Here is a 19,073-nt window from a genome sequence, read left to right as displayed (position 1 = left end):
CTGAGTGATGCCTCACCTCAGACAGAGAGAAGAGTGAAAACTTAGCTTAATTGCCCCCCACCTCACCCCCTTTTTAAGATTTTAAGGAAACAGAGGAAACGAACATAGCTCTCAAACTGTTCTTCTCAGTTGCTAAAGAAACCAACAAAGGACCACAGCTCACTCCTCTCCGCCCTCTGAGGCCCCAGCTGGTACCTGAGATGCAAAGAGAACCTTGATAGTGTATCGCCCGGCAGCAGGAGGCACATATTTGACTGTAAATGTGTCATTGGCATTGTGAATAATGTCAAAATCCACGTCTTCCTCATCATCGCTTAACACCCGGGCATCACACTTAATGCCAACACTGACGTCACCTGGAACAGAGCAGCTTATTAGTCCCAGTTTGCAAGCAGCAGCCTGTCTCTTACAATCACTTCCAAGCTTGGGCTAACATGCCACAGGAACAGCGCAAGAAAGGGGAGGTGGTTAAATCATGGTTTGGAAAGGGACACACAGAGGATTAATTAGCTAAGATATCACCAAGTGAGCAACATAGCTCCTTAGGTTAACAAATCATCTACCAAAGTGAGTGACTTCCGAGTTCAGAGTTCACTGCGCTCCAAAAGTTCTAAGAATGTTCTGAGGGAGAAGATAGTCACAGGCTGGAAGAAGCCTGCTCTTACCTTCCCCGGCCTCCGTGCAGTCCACGGTGAAGTGGGTAGGTTCATTTGCCTTCAGGCCAGTTCTTTCCACGCCTGGTCCGAATACTTTGACCTTCTGGGGATGGCTACCTTGCCCAATGTTGACCTAGAAAGACATGAACCCAGAAAACACATCTAGATAAAAAGTATTCCTTCCCTTAGGTTCAGCATAAGCCTAGAGATGGCCATTTCTGTCAGTCTAGAAGAATATTTTGCTGTTCAGGCCAAGTCTCTTTCCAAGGCCTATCCAGAATGGGTTCCTTCCCATACATCTGCCTTGGCCATCTGCATACAACGCCCAGACTCAATATACAGCCAGGGTTTTTCATGCCATCAGGATGGGCCTCACAACTTACCCTGTAGGGGCTGTGTGGTATGTTCACGCCTCCCCAGATCACAGCTATGGTGTGCTTGATAGCTTTAACTGGGGTATACGAGCAGGCATATGTGCCATCCATGCGACTCTTCATCTGAATGGCGATGGGTTGGCCTTCCCCGTCCTGCAAAAGACAAGAGCCTGAACCAAACTGTTCCCGGAATGTCTCCCCCAAAAGTGGGCCACCGTGGCTTCTAGAGACAGCCAAGATACCACCAGCTTCTTAGTAAATCATACAGCAACTACAACATGCTGTACACCCCCAAAACACACACTAGAGGTACCAAAAAATAAAATTAAAAACCCCCAAATGAGATAGGCCTCACTAGCTTACTCAGGATGATCTTGATGTCCTACCTTGGGCCTCCTAATTACTAGGAACCACATACACATCGTTTATTCATTTGTAATTACTAACAGTAAATGCTATCTTCTCCCCTGCCTAAAGCCATTGCCACTTAGAACTTACTTTCAATTCCTGAATTTAAGTCCTTTGACTAATTTTAACTAAATCAGAGAAGTGGTAATCTGAATTTTGTTCATAAACCTTTTAGGAATTAAGTAGACCCAGCCAAACTGAAACACAGTATAGAGAAATCTGAAACAAACAAACCAAAAGCTACCTTTCAAGAGCATGAACCACAAATATCATGAAAAAATGCTCTATGTCAGTCCCATGCAGTCCTCACATCACATTTTGGGGTACTGTTATTACTCCCACTGTGTGGATGAGACTGCTGAGGACCAAATGCGCTGACATCACACCTCTCACCTGACAATTGCAAGTGGCCCTAGGCCCCAGGCACTCACCTGAGCCAGTATCCTTAAGGGAGCTTTCCCAGCATCCTTAGGATCCACGATGAACTCTGCTGGGTTGTTAACAGTACAACCAGATTTCTCCAAACCTGGCCCATATGCTTGGACCTGAGGCAAAAACCAAATAATGATTTTTTTTTTCCCCTGTGTCAAAGAATGGGATGGAAGGAAAGGTACACAAAAAGCCTGGTACTTAGTTAAGGATGGCTATAAAAAGTAAAATTGCAAAGTAGACTGAAACTTAAAAACAAATATCACTAGTAGCTGCTCATAAAAGAGAAAACAGTCCAAAACACCCCCAATCCAAACTAACCCAGCTCCCTGCCTTATTCTGTGGTGATAGAAAAAAAAAAGTGTGGCTTCTGCAACAGATCTTTAGCTGTGCTTGGCTTCACTGTTCTCATTTGAGGGAACACTGGAGGGTGCAGCCACCACTGAGCAAGGAATTAATTGTGGGACAATGAGTTTCACATGTTAGCTCATTGACGGTCATCTATAGATAGCTGGGCAACTAACTGCTATACAAAGTGGCAGGAGGAGCCTCTTCCATAGGTCAGACATGTCCTTCAACCACCCCAAAAGCTCTGGGAGGAGACACTCTCATTCCTAGGGCACAGAGGAAAATGTCAAGAGTCAAGAGAGGTACACTGCCTTCCCAACATCACGAAAGTCCCGGACTGTAAGCCGTTCCTGTCAGCCATAGGGAAGGGGTTAAGAGAAGGCGAGGGTACTGACTAGATCTGGGTTGAAGTCTCCGGTGGCAGGCTGGATGAAAGCCATGTATGGGCTGTCCTTGATGTCTTCATCGTCACACATGATGTGAACGGCGTACTCTCCAGGCTCCTTGGGCCAGTATTTGACGTCACACGATCCGTCATTCTGATCATCATATTCAATCTTTGCTTGAGAAGGGCCTTCAATGGCGAAGCCTGGGAGGTGGGGGGGGGGGGCGGATGGATGGAACAGAAGGGCCTTCCTAGTTACACACGGTGAGGATGACCTGTTCTGTGCCACTACAATCGCCTCTCTGCCTCCCGGGAAACGAGCAATGAGCAGAAAACACCAATCAAGTGTGTCCCTTTTCCATAAAACCAAGGTCACTGGAGCTTGACTAGAAGTGGAGGGGTTAGACTGGATATTTCCGGTTTTCAGATGACATGAGGAAGGGTGGCATGAGGTGCACATGGGGCAGGGGTACACATGACACAAGGCCCTGAAAAACCTTTCTACTGGCTATACGGCAACATATGCCAAAAGTCTTAAAGCAATATTCGTTTGTCTAAACCCATTTCTGAGTTTTTCTTAGCTACAGGAATTAAGTAAGGTTATACACTCAGCATTGTTCATAGAACAAGATCAGGGGTGTGAATGAAAAGCCCAAGAACAGACTGGAACACAACAAAAGTCCCACAGGAGTCATGGGAAGTGAAGGCCTTGTCTCCATTCATCTGGGGCATACAGACATAAAGATACGTGTGTGCACAGGGAAAAAGCAGAGACTAAAAGGTTAATTACTACCTTAGATTATTAATATATACCAAAATGATTCATCTTTTCACTGGTAGGAATTAAATTTTTTTTTCTGATTTCTCCCCCTTTGCTTATTGCTATACCTAAAACAGGGGCCAGAAAAATACAGCTCACTGGCCGAACCCAGCTTACTGTCTAGTTCTATAGAGTGTTTTACAGGAATGTAGGGATACCTACTCATTTATATATTTCTTTTTAAAAATATTTTATTTATTTATTTAAAATTTAAAAAATTTTTATTTTTATTTATGTATTTCTTAATTACTATTTTAAAGCCACCTTTCTAGAAAAAGTTTCACTTCTAATCCATAATGATTGCATGTTTTGTCAGACATCCACTTAATATATATTCAGTTATGCTCTGAATAACATATTTACTTTTTGAAATTTCAGCAAAATGTACAGGCATGTATTTAAGGGTCAGTCACCACTATTTGCCATGCAGTTGTTTGTACTGTTTGGCATACACCCTCCCCCACCCATCACCCTCCCCAGGAACTGTCAGGTAAACAATCACTGGTGTCACAGGAATTTGAATAATTGAAAGCAAGAAGGAAAATAAGAACTAGAATTCTACAGCATCCAGAGAAGGTAGCCAGGAGGCCAGGAGGTCACATGAAGCTCCAACACTAGGCACCTTGCTATTCTCAGCCTTACAGAAGTGGCTGGGCAGCTACCTCCACTTACCTAGAGTCCCAACCTCAGAACCAATGGACTCCACCACGAAGTCTGCTGACCGACCAGCAATGCCACCATGGAGACCAGGGCCCCAAGCACGGACTTTCTGCATGCCTGCTTCTGGGCCAACTTGAACTTCAAAGGGGCTAGAACGGAGGGGACAGAAGAAGCATTGCAGAAGAGCACAGAAGGAGAATACCGTAGCCACAAACCCTTAGCACAGTTCTTTCCACTTGCCTGATTTTTTTGCACCAAGGCTGAAACTCTAGGCAAGCTCCTTACTTCACACTGGCCACCCCCACAGCCATTGTTAGGTCAACAATATAATGTAATATGGTTGCTTCGGGAGCTGGAGGGGGGGTGGGGGGGGGGGGGGGAATGGGGCCGTCACTCAAGCGACACACTTGCTCTAGTTTGCTCATTAGTAAGTGGCCTTTGATATGCAGGGCCCTCTAGAGTGTGAGCCTTGAGGATAGGAATGTCCACATTTCTCTCTTTCCTACCATGCTATAACAAGGATAGTCATTTAAATAGGCTTTAGCTCATTCATGTGTGACCAAATATGCTTTCACTTTGGCAAGCGGGGGGTGTGTGTGGGGGGGGTTACAATAAGTGTGCTCAGACACTGAAATCCTGCAAGAGTTCCCCTTATCCTTGGTTTTATTTCTTTTGGCTTTTCAAGACAGGGTTTCTCTGTGTAGGCTTGGCTGTCCTGGACTCACTATGTAGACCAGGCTAGCCCCGAACTTACATCAGTCCACCTGCCTCTGTCTCCCGAGTGCTGGGATTAAAGGTGTATGGTACCACGCCCGGCTACTTCTTAAGTTTCAAATGTGGTCTGCAATATGTCCATCATTTTGAGACTGATAGTGGCTCGATGCTTTACCACGATGCCTACCTTTATTCTTTTCACTTCGTCTCATTGTATAGGCATTGTCTCATCTACCACTCTAAGAAGAGGGAGTCCAGCACAGTATGGTATATTTTTATTACGACCATATTCATGTAACTTTCATTTTTCTGCCTCGTTGCTATTGTTATCTTACTGTGTCTATTTTATAAATCACACCTTTTCATGCATGCGCAAGTCTAGAGGGAAGAAATCTAGCACGGGACACTCTCTGGCGTTGGTTTCAGGCATATATTTATGGTTTAGAAGGTAACTTTTGCAGACAAGGGAGGACTATTATAATGCTCAATTATTTCTCAAGACAAACAAAACATATTCAAAGTTTATGTTGCCCTCAGGAGAGTGGCAAAGCACAGGGGTACAAAAAGGAAACTGCAAACGACCCAGGCAAGGCTATGGCCAGGGGTTCCTTGTCTCTGATGGCATTCATGTCGATGGCTTTAATGTAAACCACAGCAGACTGTGTCCCTGTGGCATTCATGAACAGAGGCATTCATTGAGAAGGAGAGCCTCGGCTTATATAAGGCTGTATAGACACACAGCCCATTTGCTCTCTATTACAGCTCTTTCTGGTTTCCCTGCCTCCCACCAGGCACAAACCACCAGCATTTGATTTAAAGCAGGGCAGCTGAAACCACAGTGACTTTCTGCTGCTTTTGAGAATAAGCCAAGTGTCTGTGCTGCTCTGAAAGAAAAGGGGGGGGAGGTATTGGGGGGGAGCCGGGGGGCTGGGGGAGCTCTCAACAAAGCAGATCTCTCTTCCCTCTGGCAGCCTGGGAAGCAGCAGGCTCCTGAGAGCCTGTCACAGGCCAAATATACCCTCTATACGAGGCCCATCTCCAGCCTAGACTCACCTCTTTGGAATGTGATGTCCCCCCCAAGTAACGGCGACGCTGTATTTCCCCGGTGTGCTGGGGTAGTACTCAAACGCGTAGACCCCATCTAGAAAACCCTTCTGCTTCACCAGCTCCTCTAGGCCCTCTGTGGAAAGAAAGAGAGCACACAGCCTTTGCAGTATAATCCTCAGCTTACAAGAAGATGATCCAGAAAACACAGGCAAACTACAACAATTAAACTCTGTTGAGACTTCCCCCGAAAACCTGGGAGAGGTTCCCAAAACTAAGAGCAGAGAGCCATCTCAGCTTCCAAGAGAAAGAAATGGAAGACTTCCCAGCTAACTCGCTTCAAAAGACCAGATGGCTTGTCTGCTGTGTCTCAGTATTTCCCAACTGTTCAGGCCGCCTCCCAGCCTCCACCCACCCGCAAACACTGGAAAGTGGGGGCATCCATCTTTATGATCGCCTGTCTTGGGCTAAGCACCTATGTGTCTTTCCCCACTAATGTAGACACAGAGGACAAGAGAAACCGGACACAAGAAGCACAGGACTGTACAAGTCTTAGAACCTAAACCACCAAGTACTGTTATACCTGAATCTAGGCCCTCCAAGCTGCTCTCTGCTCTAGGGAAGATGTGAGACAGAGGAGGTGCTGACCCCTATATGCCTGCTGTCTCCAACCCAAAGGAGGAAGTAGGAACAGGGTACTGGAGAGACATGCCCTCTGCCAATGGCTTTTACCTACAAAGAAAACCATCCTAGGGCATTTTATCCTCCTGCAAGCACTGATCAGACTAATATAGTAATTGATGTAATTTCACAGTCTACAAAATGTAACCTGTACTAGAGAAATCATTGGCTTTGAACACTGTGCTTGCATTCCAGATCAGAACATTGCAAGCATGAACCTTCCACTTTACACCTAGGTCTTTTTAATTAAGAAAGAGGAAGAGAGAACTGCTGCCCCCAAAGTAGTAGTTCTCCAATTCCCTCACAGCATTGTTTTCTATCCCAGAGGTCTGTCAAAGCACCCACTGGTCTTGCCTGCCTATACCCAGGGCCGACATTACTAATCAATCACTGTTCACTTCTCCAAAGAGTATAGATAGGACTCAAATCTTTGTCATAGCTTTCTGGGGGATATCAATCAGGACTGGCCATGGGATGTAATTAATACATCATGGCTGAAAAATTAGCTAAGATTTCATCTGAGATGGGGTTAAGAAAAGAGGACTTACTTGGGCCCTTCACAGTTACACCAAGCTCCCCACTACCAGCAGCTTTGGTTTCCACCTTAAAGTCGGCAGTCTCCCGGATCCGGACACCTTTGGGCTGTAGGCCCCTGCCACTGGCCCGGCAGGCATTTGGGTTGCAGGCTGCAAGCAGAGTTTTGACATCAGTTCAACCTTTTAGTGTTTTGTAAAAGACAAGAAAGTTGAGGGGCACACCCCCACCCCCAAGAAAATGCTTGCTTTGCACAAAGAGCACCCGGCAACCAGGGGTCCCACTCAGGGAACACACCAGGAAGCAAAGAAGGACACAGCATGACTTTGTCCATCGGGCCTCACCACAAAACGCTGGGCTGAAGTTATTTTGGCAACATCCACAGGAGAGCAGCGTGAATCCACACTGTAGTCCTGGTGCTGGTTTTTGGCCTTTTATGAGTAGGGAGGTATTAAGACTGAATGCTGAACACTATCCAAGCCTCACTGCCACACTCCAGGGCCCCACTAACTGGGGAAGGCTACACTTTTTCAAGTCTACTTGGAAAATGCTGCGCTTGAAATATGTGGGTTTCAAAGCATGGGTCAGCCATTTCTGAAGATCTGAACAAGGCTGCTGTCCTGCATGTGAACAGCCAGGCAAAGTAACAAAAAAAGCTGAATGAAACTGTGCTCTCAGCCAAAGGTGGCTGTGACAACGTTCTGGGCCTTGACAAAGACAAGCCTCAGCAGAAAATGCCATCCTGGACTTGATTTCTGGTCTTGGCTTTAAAAAAAAAAAACCACACATTTTTAGGACTAAAATTAAGGACTATGGTGAGGAGTAACATCCTTCGCCTGACAGAGGCATAAAACTACTCTTCCATGTGGGGTGAGGGCAGAGGCTTAGAAAGGCATATGTATTTCCTAGGAATGCTTAGCCCAGCACCGGCAACATTCTCCTTAAGTGGAAATGGGAAATTGATGGGCATGATATCCTTTTGTCTATGAATTGGCTTTTCCTTGCCAAACCTCACACTGCACATCTGACAGTCCTTTCTACACAGGCTCTGAAAGCGGATGGAAGCTAACCGCCCCTTAGATACAACCTCCCTGTTAGTTATGCAGCAAACCCTTGCTCTCCAGAGCACATAGGCATCCTTGCAATTAAAGACACCTAAGTGTGTGTGTGTGATCAAAGCCAGGGCCCTACCACTGAGTCCTCTTTTATTTTTTTGAGACAGGATCTCTCTAAGTTGTCTTCATGTGGCTCCCCTGCCTCAGTCTCCCAAAGTGGCTGATATTAGAGGCCTGTACATAACACAGGAACAGGCTAAAGTTTCTTTTTGTATCAAATTGTTACAGTGGAGGGCAGTTTAAAAAAAAAAAAAAATCTGACTGTGCCAGAAATGAATAAGGCAGTCCATGAATGAGAGATTAATTAGGGAACACTAAAATGAGGAAAGCTGTCTTAAAACTATCTCTTTTGGGGCTGGAGAGATGGCTCAGCAGTTAAGCACACTGGCTACTCTTCCAGAGGAGCCCAGCACCCACATGGCAGCTCACAACTGTCTGTAACTCCTATTCCAGGGAACTCAATACCCTCACACAGACAATATATCTGCAGCGTCTATCACACAAACATATATCAAGCAAAACACCAATGCCTATGAAATAATAAAAAAATATTTTAAAATCTCTTTCCTTATGTCAAAGGAATTTTGATTATGAATATCTAGGGGGAGGGTTGTTCGGGCTTTTTTTGTTTTTTTTTTTTTTGTCGAAGAGAAAACAGTTGGTCACATGAGTAATAAATCTCAACAAGATGACAGTAATTCCCTGGTGGTGGGGTTTAAATATGTCTTAAAACACACACACACACACACACACACACACACATACACACACACACACACACACACACACACCATGTACTACAACAGGGTCAACATCAAAAGCGGTAACTGTTCAGTTCCTATAAACACTCAGCCAGCTCAGCTGAAGGGTCTGAGGGCCGTGCCAGACCCACGGGCCATCCCTCAGCACCTCGTTCAGGCTGCAATCGCTAACACATGCACAGGAATTTCCTGCAGTCACACACAGCACGGGCTTTGCTGCTGACATGTGTTAGCAGCACAAAGACGCCCCACCCGACCTACCCTTACCAAAGCAAGAGCCTCTGGCCCAGAGCTTGCAAATAGGAAGCCAGCAGCTTCAGGGTCCAGGCTGGCCCAGAGGCAGGATTCGGAAGAAGAGGCCAGGTCTGCAGGTGCGGAGGTGGAGGACAGAACAGGGAGGAGAAGGCAAGTACTGGTTAGAGAAGGGCAGCATAGTTGGAAAACAATAGGAACCACAAACCAAGGGAGAAAGAGAGACAGAGAGAGACTCTAATGTTAGAGGGAAACACATGATCCTGGTTGCAGAGGAATTTGGCAGAGTGGTTACAGGCACACGGTCAACGTGCCTGTACTGATGTTTTGTGACACTAAGACCTACACTGCCAACGCCACAGAGATGCCCCCTTGCAAACTGGGGGGGTGGTAATCACACCTGAAAGGCACAGTCTTGTGTTGTGTGGGTTAATGCACTTGGACTGAGTGTCCAACGCTAGTAAAGTGCCTGGGTTGTAGGTACCTGCTGCGGCCAAGACTGCTTCTGGATACCAAATCCAGCATCCATGGGTCTCTGCACACAGATTCGATATCCCTTATCCGAAGGACTTGAACAAAAAGATTTTGCTATACTGTTTTAAAGGTGTTGTTGTGGTGTGGTGTGGTGTGGTGTGGTGTGTGTCTGTGGTCTGTGTGTGTACCATATGCCTACAGGTACCCATGGAGGTCAGAAGAGGGCATCAGAACCCCTGGAGCTGGAGGTTCTGGGTGGTAAAGAGCCACTGCTGTGGGTTCTGGGAATTGAATGCAGATCTTCTGGAAGCTCAGGAGGAGCTCTTCATTGTTGAGCTTTATCTCCAGCCCGTCTCAGATATACTTTAAAAAAAATATTTGCTCATAGACCTAGGGGAGGGGAATAGGGTGAAAGCGGGAGGGAGGGAAAAACGGGAGGATACAAGTGATGGGATGGATAACAATTGAGTTGTAATCTGAGTAAATTAATTAAATTTTTAGAAAGTATAAACTAAAAAAAAAAAAAAAATGTTTGCAGACTTTATTGATTAAGCTTCCCTAATCTGAAAATCTAACCAGAAATAGTCTAACTAAAAACTTTAAAGCAATCCAGTTTTCAGATTAGAGAAATTCAATCTGTGGTACAGACTGGACTTAAAATGCTCCCCAAAGGCACAAGTGTTGATAAGGTGGGAGCTAGTGGAAGGAAGTCAGGTCACTGGAAGCTTGTCTTGTAATGGACGGGTGAGATCCTCGCCCCTTCCCCGTCTCCTTGGCTTCTGGCTCCCATGTGGGAAGCAGCTCCTTTACCACAAGTGCCCACCATAGAAATGCAGCACCACCAACAACCCAAGAAAAACTGGGCCAAGTGATCATGGCCATGAGCCAGGTAATTTCCTCATCTATTAAGGTGATCGTTTCAGAGGAAGGGCAGCAGAGGAACACAAGTTGTGTTAGCACTAATATCTTAAAGACACAGTACTGTTGAAGGGGTCCTGGCAGAAAGAGCACGGAGAGAGCCCAGTTTCTCAGTCTCCATGCCAGGTATAGTTGGCTAGGGCACTTACCTTCCCCAATCTGGACACCAAAGGGACTCTTGGGAATGGCATCTCCAGCAAAGAAGACTTTGACCACGTGAGGCCCAGGCTGCACTGGCTTGTAGACACATCTGTACACCTGGTTTCCCCTGTCTTCCACCAGCAGCTCCACAGAGTTCTTGCCCTGGGGATCCTCCACCTCAACGCCAATGTCACCCACGCCAGCTCCTGTGAAAAGATTGGCCATTCCATGAGCACAGCGTCCTCTTTAGAAAGCGTACTGCCAACCAGCGCACAGTGCAAACAGAAGAGTCACTCAGGCAGGGCTGGACCAACTGTCATCTTTTTCACATTTTTTTCATTTCCTTTAAAAAAAAAAAAAGTTGTTTTTTTTTTTTTTTTTTTTTAATTGAAAAGAAAGCTGCCAGGTAGTGGTGCAGGCTTTTAATCTCAGCATTCAGGAAGCAGAGGCAAGCAGATCTCTGAGTTCGAGGAGGCTAGCTTGGTCTACAGAGTGAGTTCAGGGATAGCCAGCGCTACACAGAGAGACCCTGTCTCAAAAAACCATACCCTCCCGTCCCCACAAAAAAAGAAACAAAGAAAAAGAAATCAATAATCCACGTTTCTTATCTATGTGGCCCACTTCCCTCAGTCTCTCATAAAATCTGGCCTAGCATATGATTGGTAAGATTTAGTGCAGACTGAAATCTGTACAGAAATCCATTACTTCTCAATCAGGAACAGGAGTGAAGATACTTGAAAACACAACTAACTCATGAGAAAAAGTTGTTTGGTCAATTTAAAAGACCAAAGTTTGGGTGCCCAAGCCCTCCGGAGGATTCCGCTTTAGACCCTGCAAGAAGTCAAATCCACGCAAGAGTGACACATTACCAGCTGTGTAGATGTCAAAATAGGTGGGCTTATTGGCAATGTTCCCTGTAGTTTCCAAGCCTGGGCCCTTCGCAGTGACTTTGCTGGCATCTCCTTGGGCTTTGTCAACGTTCACTTCAAATGGGCTCTTAGAAATGTGCTGTCCTGCAAAGAGGACTATGACCTACGAGTAACAAGAGAGATATAACAGCTTCTCCGTGGCTAGCAAGAACACCTTCCAACCTCACGCACAATCCTCTCTTCACCTTTCTTGACACTGTACACCCAAAGGTGGCTAGAAGCAGGAGCCTTAAAATCAGGGAAAGTGGCCAGAGCTACATCCACATCTGGACCCATCAGGCATATGGCTATGCCCAGGACATCCTGTCGTAAACTGAAAGTGCTCATGTCGGCTGCGCTTGGCCTCTCCTCTCTGCTCCCCACTTTCCCAGTTGTGTTTGGTTCTATCCCAGGTCTCTGAGCTCCCCAACCTCTGGTTTCAGGCCATCCAGGCAGTGTTAGACATGGGTTCCTTCTTGTGGCACGGGCCTCAAGTTAGACCAGTCGTTGGTTGGCCGTGACTTCTGTGCCACCATTACTCCAGCACATCTCGCAGAGCACTTAGCCTTTCTAACAGGGAAGGAACAGCCACTTATCCTTAGGTAAGTAGGCATGGGCTTCCTTTAAAGTGTGGGCGTGATACAGGAGGATTGGCTTTGTGTGCCAAAGGCTTCCTTTGAGTGTTAGACACATTCCTTGGGTATCCATTTGCTGTAGCCCAGGCTCTCTTAGCTCTTGCCCTATGGAACTATCCTGCAAATGGTCTCAAATAGAGCTTGATATGATGCTGAGGTGAAGGGCCTGGGAGCTGGGCTCCTGGCACTCCTCCATCGCTGGGTGTAGTCTTTGCTGCTGTTAGTGAGGCAGACTTGGGTATCCTCGGGGCTCAAGACCATCTCACAGGGTACTGAGTAAGGAAGCACTCAGGGCAGAGGCCACAGTTCAGTCACTACAGTAGCTATATACTCTACAACAGACAGCTTCGATCTTTAAGGACTCATGCGGAATTAGGATGTGGTGGCGCACGCCTGTAATCCCAGCACTCAAGGAGGCAGAGGGAGGCGGATCTCTGGGAGTTTGAGGGCAGTCTAGTCTACGAAGTGAGTCCATGACAACCAAGGCTACACAGAGAAACCCTGTCTCGAAAAACCAAAACAAACAAACAAGCAAAGGGCAAGGACATTACAAATAACTTGCTAATGTCAAGTCTGATTCATAGAGATTCTACATTTTTTCCCCAAGTGAGCACGAGTCATCTAGTAACTAAAGTTGATCTGAGTCACCCATAGCTTTTTGCCTAGCATGTGAGAGAGCCTGCGTTCCACACCCAGGAAGTGCACAAACACTGCCACCAAGACCATTCCTCCACCTACGATCTCTTTCTTTAACATATAACAACACAGGCCCAAGGACCAGAGACCATGCTAGGGGCCATCTGCCTTATCTTACTTTGTGCAGCCCGGTGACTTTGGGCAGATACTCCACAGAGTATGTCTTGTTCTTGTCACTGTCAGGTGTCACCTGTGCCTAGAAGAGAAGATGATCATCAGTTAAGGCAGAGAAAACATCAAGCAGATTCACTTGATCACCTAATTATTTGGTGAGTATTACAAGCTTAAGACATGCCAGAGGAGGCCTTAGGATCCAAAAATAAAGCAGGAAGTTGGGCAGAAACCCTGCTCCTACTTGGAAGTTCTGATCATGTTGTGACAGGAATGAGATCTGGACCTAAGGAAAAAATACGCTTCAGTAGAGGAAAATCAGGACACCTCAGGCCCGCCTCAGCCGAAGCAGCGTTGACTTTATTAAAGGCTGTGTTCTTGTGAATCGTTGCGGGTTACCCTCAAGGCTCAGCTCTTGGACAAGCTACTTTAGCCGTGGCACACATCAGGATCCCTTTGGCAACATTTTGGTTGGGCCATATGAGGACCTGAAGGTGCAGTCTCTGGTCCAACAACCGCAGAGGGAGGCAGCAGCCTTCGGCACACCTACCTCTTCTTTGTTTCCTTCTGGGTCCTCAACAAACACCATCACATCTCCTTGCCCGGCGCTGATGGTATCTACAGTGAATTTGGCTGGCTGCTTCACCATGTTTCCAGTGGGTTCGACTCCTGTCATGAGTTTACACAGTAAATTTTGAGTTGGGCTACGCCCTCACATGAACCATTACCCACTCTGTCTGTCTGTCTGTCTGTCTGTCTCTCTTCTCCAATGAACTGAGAGGTGGGAGTCAACCCTATAGATCCCATGTGGGAAACAGGGATAAACTGCCATGGCAGGAATAATCAGATAGGCCCAAACTCTTAATTTTCTTCAAGTTATCAAATTAATACTCAATTCTAAAATATTCAGGAGTTTCAGATAGTGGTCCACATGATAGTGACAGTGCACACAAGTGGCAGCTAGCAGCTCCTTTGAGAGGACGTGAGGGAGAAGGAAGTTGCATCTTTCTTTAAACAAACAAACAAATCAAACAAACAAAAAACCAGCAAACAAACTGTATTTAGCTATTATTTGCAATTAGACTTTTAATGTTAAGGTAGCTAAGCAACAGTAGCTAGACTCAAAGATAAACCCCCCTATGTACTCTCACATGTGGAATTCAGACTTTATATATATAGAGATGGTATGAAAGTAGAAACAGGACCTTGTGGAGAAAAGAGTCTTCAGAAGGCAACAAAAAGGGCAGTAGGGGTAAAGACGGACAGATGGTGTGTGTTTTCTCCAATATGCAGAAGCTAGGTATCAATCAAAAAGTCACCTGAGGAGCTGGAGAGCGGGCTCAGCTGCTAAGAGTCCTTGCTACTGTGGCAGAGGACCTGGGTTCCACTCTCAGCACCCACTTTGCTGGTTAACAACCATTTAACTCAGTTTCAAGGGATCCGAAGACCCCTTCTGCCTTCCTCAGGCACCAGGCCTTGTGGCAAGACCAGGCAGGAGAGAGGAGAAAGGGCAGGGCGGTGGAGGGGGTAAGGAGCAAAGAATGATGATTTACATGTGTGAAGATGCCAGAGAGAGAGAGAGACAGACAGACAGACAGACAGACAGACAGACAGACAGAGAAAGGAGGGGGAGGGAGGAGGGAGGGAAGGGCAGGGCGGGGCTGAGGTTTGGCTAGTAGACCGCTTGCACAAAGCCCTGGACTTGATCCCTAGTATCACCAGGCTACATGGCAAGTCTGAAACCAGCCTGGGCTCATGAGATCCTGTAAGAAAGAAAGAGAAAGAAAGAAAGAAAGAAAGAAAGAAAGAAAGAAAGAAAGAAAGAAAGAAAGAAAGAAAGAAAGAAAGAAAGAAAGAAAGAAAGAAAAAGAAAGAAAGAAAGAGCAGGGGAGGGGAATTCAAGGAGGGACAAACCTATTACTCTGTATATTTCTTGAAGAAATTAAAAAAAAAAAAAAAAAAAGACAATTGAAAGGGCCAGTCCTGCTGATCCAAAGCCACAGGATCTCCATGACACAGGGCAACAACAGGATAACCAGGAGGAGTCCCAGTGAGGAGCCAATATTGATGATGTCACAGAGGCCAGAGATCTCGAACCAGACCAATGACTCATTGTAATGAACATTTGAAAATGAAGATGTCTGGACAGAGGGATAGATAGATACACTGTGGGACACACTGTGACATACTCCAGTTTCCATGATGTTTTCTATGCTTTGTTTTGTTGTTTGTTTGTTTGCTTGTGTTTTATTTTGGGAAACAGGTTACAAGGGCCAAGGGTGACTATGAGGGAATGGGGAGATGAGTGGGACTGGAACGGATAATGTGAAACTCACAAAGAATCTATATAAAATTTAAATTAAAAAAGAAGATAACTGAACAAATTAGAGAGACTCTCACACAGACAGGTATAAGAAATGATACTCTTGAGCTGGAGAGATGGCTCAGAGGTAAAGAGCACTGGCTGCTCTTCCAAAGATCCTGAGTTCAATTCCCAGCAACCACATGGTGGCTCACAACCATCTATAATGAGATCTGGTGCCTTCTTGTGGCGGACGGGCCCACATGTGGGCAGAATACTATATAAATAATAAATAAATCTTAAAAAAGAAAAAGAAATGATACTCTTTCACCAGCACACCTTGGAGATAGCTGCTTTTCACATGTTAATTCTGTCACTATTCATAATAGCTAAGCTACAGATTCCACCTAGGTGCCCATCAATAGATAGAAATATAAAATGTGGTATATAGACACAACAGGATAATATCCACTTATAAAGAAAAATTAAACCCCACCATCTGCCATAAAAACAGGCAAACATGGATAATATAATGCAAAGCAAAATAAGCCAGAAACAGAAAGGTAGCTGCTGTGTGTCCTTTTTCAAAAGTAGAAGCTGGTAAGTCAACCTGAATGTAGAAAGTACTTTCTTGGGACTGGGAAGGAGGGGTTTGGCTGGATAAAAAGAGCTGTGTTGGGTTTGATTAATGCACAATTCATATACACATGTAATATTACCCTGCGTCTACTAATTTGCACAATCAACGGACTGGAGAGATGGCTCCAAGGTTAAGAGCACTTCCTGTTCTTCTAGAGGACCCGATTTCAACTTCCCCAGCACCCACACCAGATGGTTCACGACCATCTATAGCCCCAGTTCCAGGGGATCCAATGTCCTCTTCTGGCCACTGCAGGCACCTGCACTCATATGCACAATACCCACAGAAGCACATAGATAAAAATAAAAACAGAAATCAACTATTATACTTAGGAAGCATACAAAATGCTTACCCGGGTCCCTGAGTAGTAGCAATAGGGCAAAGTGATATTACGATATCACAACCAGAGCACTAAAAATTGTATGGTCATAATACACAGAGTTCTAACCACAAGGATCCCTCCTGCCACCCTCGTGGGAGTCCCACCCACTTCCCTTGCACTCCACCCTCGTCTTATCCTGACAACCACTCATCTGTTCTCCATCTCTGTAATTTGGCCATTTCAGAAGTGTTACGTAAATGGAATCGTGTATTACGCACCTTTATGACAGTGGTCCTTCTCACTGGGAACCCTGTCTCCTCACCCAGGCTGCTGCTTTTTCACTGGTGAGTAATGTTCTATGCTATGCAACGGTTTTCCTACTCTCCACTGAGGGGTTTCTGGGCTGCCTCCAGTTGTCTGTCATTTCCAAAGCTGCTATCAACACTCAGATATGGATTTTGTGAGAATTCAAGAATAAATCAAGTATAATGTTCTGTATCTACATCCTCCTCCCAACCTGGTCCCCTCACCCCGGGCCCCTAAGATCGCCTAGCAATGTCCAAGTGTCCCCGTGTGGGAAATGATCAGTTCACGACACAGGGCTCCCAACTCTCCTGGAATTTCCTGGGTTGATAAACTTTTTGGTGAGAATCTCAGGATGGTCACAGGCAGAAAGGCAGGCTGAGAAGCCAGAAGCTTCTCAGTTCTTGCCAAGGAGGGTGGCCCACTCCAGTTCTCAGGATCCCCGGAAGCTCATGACATAGACCTCTTTTCACTCTGTAATATTATCAGGACACATGAGTATTCTCTGAGCTCTGTGCAACTGCCTAGCCCAGGCAGGTCACAAGAATCTCTGATCTGGAACCAAGTAAGTCAGAAATTGTAAACATCCAGGACCCACTGCTTCTAGCCGGTGTCTAAGGCTGATTAGAGACTGAGGTTTTCACCTGCAGCTCCTCTGCCAACACCAGGCAGACAGCTCCAAGATGAACGGGTTGTGAGCCACTCAGCCACCATTCACAGAGAACTGGAAAAGCAGTCAGTGGGAGAGCCCACTCAGCTTGGTGTGCAGAAACTAACATGGGGAGTCGAAGTAGGAGAGGTGCTGAGACAGACATGTGCCAGTGAGCGCAGCTGCTGGCTTGCACAGAATGTGCACGTTCAGTGATAGGCTTTATTGTTGCTGTTGTCTTAAATTGAGGACACAGGCTCTTTGCTCACTATGGCAACACATGCATTAAAATTAGAACAACAGAGTCTGGACCACTGTACATTTACCCCAGCCATGTGGGGGCCAGGCAAGGCTTCTTTTTATTATCACGCACAGCCTTTTGAGACATAGATTTTTTTTTTCTTTTTGAAGACTTGAAGTTTGTTTGTTTGTGTCATTGTTGTTAATTCTGATGAAGCAAAAGATGTCATTTTTTTCCTTTTGTGTTTTTGGTGTCAAATCTAATAATTCTGGGCTGGGCGTGGTGGCACACACCTTTATTCCCAGCACTCAGGAGGCAGAGGCAGGCAGATCTCTGTAAGTTTGAGGCCAGCCTGGTCTACAAAGTGAGTCTAGGTCAGCCAAGGCTACACAGAGAAACCCTGTCTTGAGGGGGGGAAAAAAATCTAATAGGTCTTTCTTTCCCTAACCCTAGAGACCAAATTCTTTTTTTTTTTTTTTTTTCCCCTCCCTTAAGTGTTTTAGTTGCGGGGCTGGAGAGATGGCGCAGTGGTTAAGAGCGCTGCCTGCTCTTCCAGAGGTCCTGAGTTCAATTCCCAGCAACTACATGGTGGCTTACAACCATCTATAATGTAATCTGACACCCTCTTCTGCAGATAAAGCACTCATATGCAATAAATAAAATAAATAAATCTTTTTTAAAAAGTGTTTTAGTTGCACATTGTATATTTAAGTGATTCTGTTTGAGCTAATTTTTGTGTTAGGTATGATTCTCTTTTTAAACATTATTTTATTTTCTGTATCTGCATGCTTTATCTGTACGTCTGTGTAGCACATGTGTGTCTGGTACCCATGGAGAACAGAAGGTGGCACTGGATCCCCTGGAACATTCCAGTGTTAGCCATCTTGTGGGCACTGGGAATCAAACCCCAGTCCTCTGGAAGAGTGGCCACTGTTTTTAACCACTGAGCCCTCACCAGCCCCTTAGGAATAATTTTTTTGTTTGGTTGGAATTCATAGCATAAACCAAGCTGGCCTTGGACTCAGAGATCCACCTGCCTCTTGTGCTAGGATCCTCCACCAATGGCAGTATTGATCTGAAAGAACAGTTCAAATACCATAGACTGATTCCTCTGTTACACTTCTTTCAAAACCCTTCCAACTACTATAGTCCCCTGACCTCTCTTCTTTTGATATACACTTAGAAGAATTTCATGGACACCTAGAACATTTTTGTTTGTTTGCTTTATGGTGCTACGGAGGAATTAACCCCGCACGTCTAGGCAAGCGTCTGCTGCTGAGTTCATTGCCAAAATTTCAATAGAAATGGTGTCAATTTAGGAAGAACCAGCATCTTTGTTTCAGCCTGCCCACTTACTCAAGCCTTTTTTCATAGTTTTTAGATTACAAATCATATGTGTGTTTTATCACACTCACCCCAATTTTCTTTTCTTTCTATATGACTGTACATGGTGTGCTATCTTAAATTTCAGGATCCACGTGTGTATTCTACCATGTAAAACTATAACAGATTCTGGCATGTCACTTTTGTGCCTGGTCACTTGCTGAACCTA

At 45.5% G+C, this 19,073-nt stretch overlaps 1 protein-coding gene across 3 annotated transcripts in view; it reads right to left on the bottom strand.

Moving 5' to 3' along the window:
• Flnb (filamin B) overlaps positions 1 to 19,073 on the bottom strand; it is a 130,815-nt gene that overhangs the window by 56,123 nt on the left and 55,619 nt on the right. For all 3 annotated transcript variants that reach the window (XM_051172872.1, XM_051172880.1, XM_051172889.1), the window contains exons 5-16: positions 13,615 to 13,733; positions 13,072 to 13,149; positions 11,584 to 11,746; positions 10,723 to 10,920; positions 7,068 to 7,205; positions 5,848 to 5,974; positions 4,093 to 4,229; positions 2,611 to 2,804; positions 1,870 to 1,983; positions 1,040 to 1,183; positions 666 to 789; positions 196 to 356 (exon numbers count right to left, since the gene is read on the bottom strand). In XM_051172872.1, coding sequence (XP_051028829.1) covers positions 196 to 356; positions 666 to 789; positions 1,040 to 1,183; positions 1,870 to 1,983; positions 2,611 to 2,804; positions 4,093 to 4,229; positions 5,848 to 5,974; positions 7,068 to 7,205; positions 10,723 to 10,920; positions 11,584 to 11,746; positions 13,072 to 13,149; positions 13,615 to 13,733 — 1,697 coding nt within the window. The remainder of the gene's footprint in view (positions 1 to 195; positions 357 to 665; positions 790 to 1,039; positions 1,184 to 1,869; positions 1,984 to 2,610; positions 2,805 to 4,092; positions 4,230 to 5,847; positions 5,975 to 7,067; positions 7,206 to 10,722; positions 10,921 to 11,583; positions 11,747 to 13,071; positions 13,150 to 13,614; positions 13,734 to 19,073) is intronic.

The sequence above is a fragment of the Acomys russatus genome, chromosome 3 (genome assembly GCF_903995435.1).
Source record: "Acomys russatus chromosome 3, mAcoRus1.1, whole genome shotgun sequence".
Classification (NCBI taxonomy): Eukaryota; Metazoa; Chordata; class Mammalia; order Rodentia; family Muridae; genus Acomys; species Acomys russatus.
The sequence above is the reverse complement of the archived record's forward strand: the minus strand, read 5'-3'. Positions and strand labels throughout refer to the sequence as shown.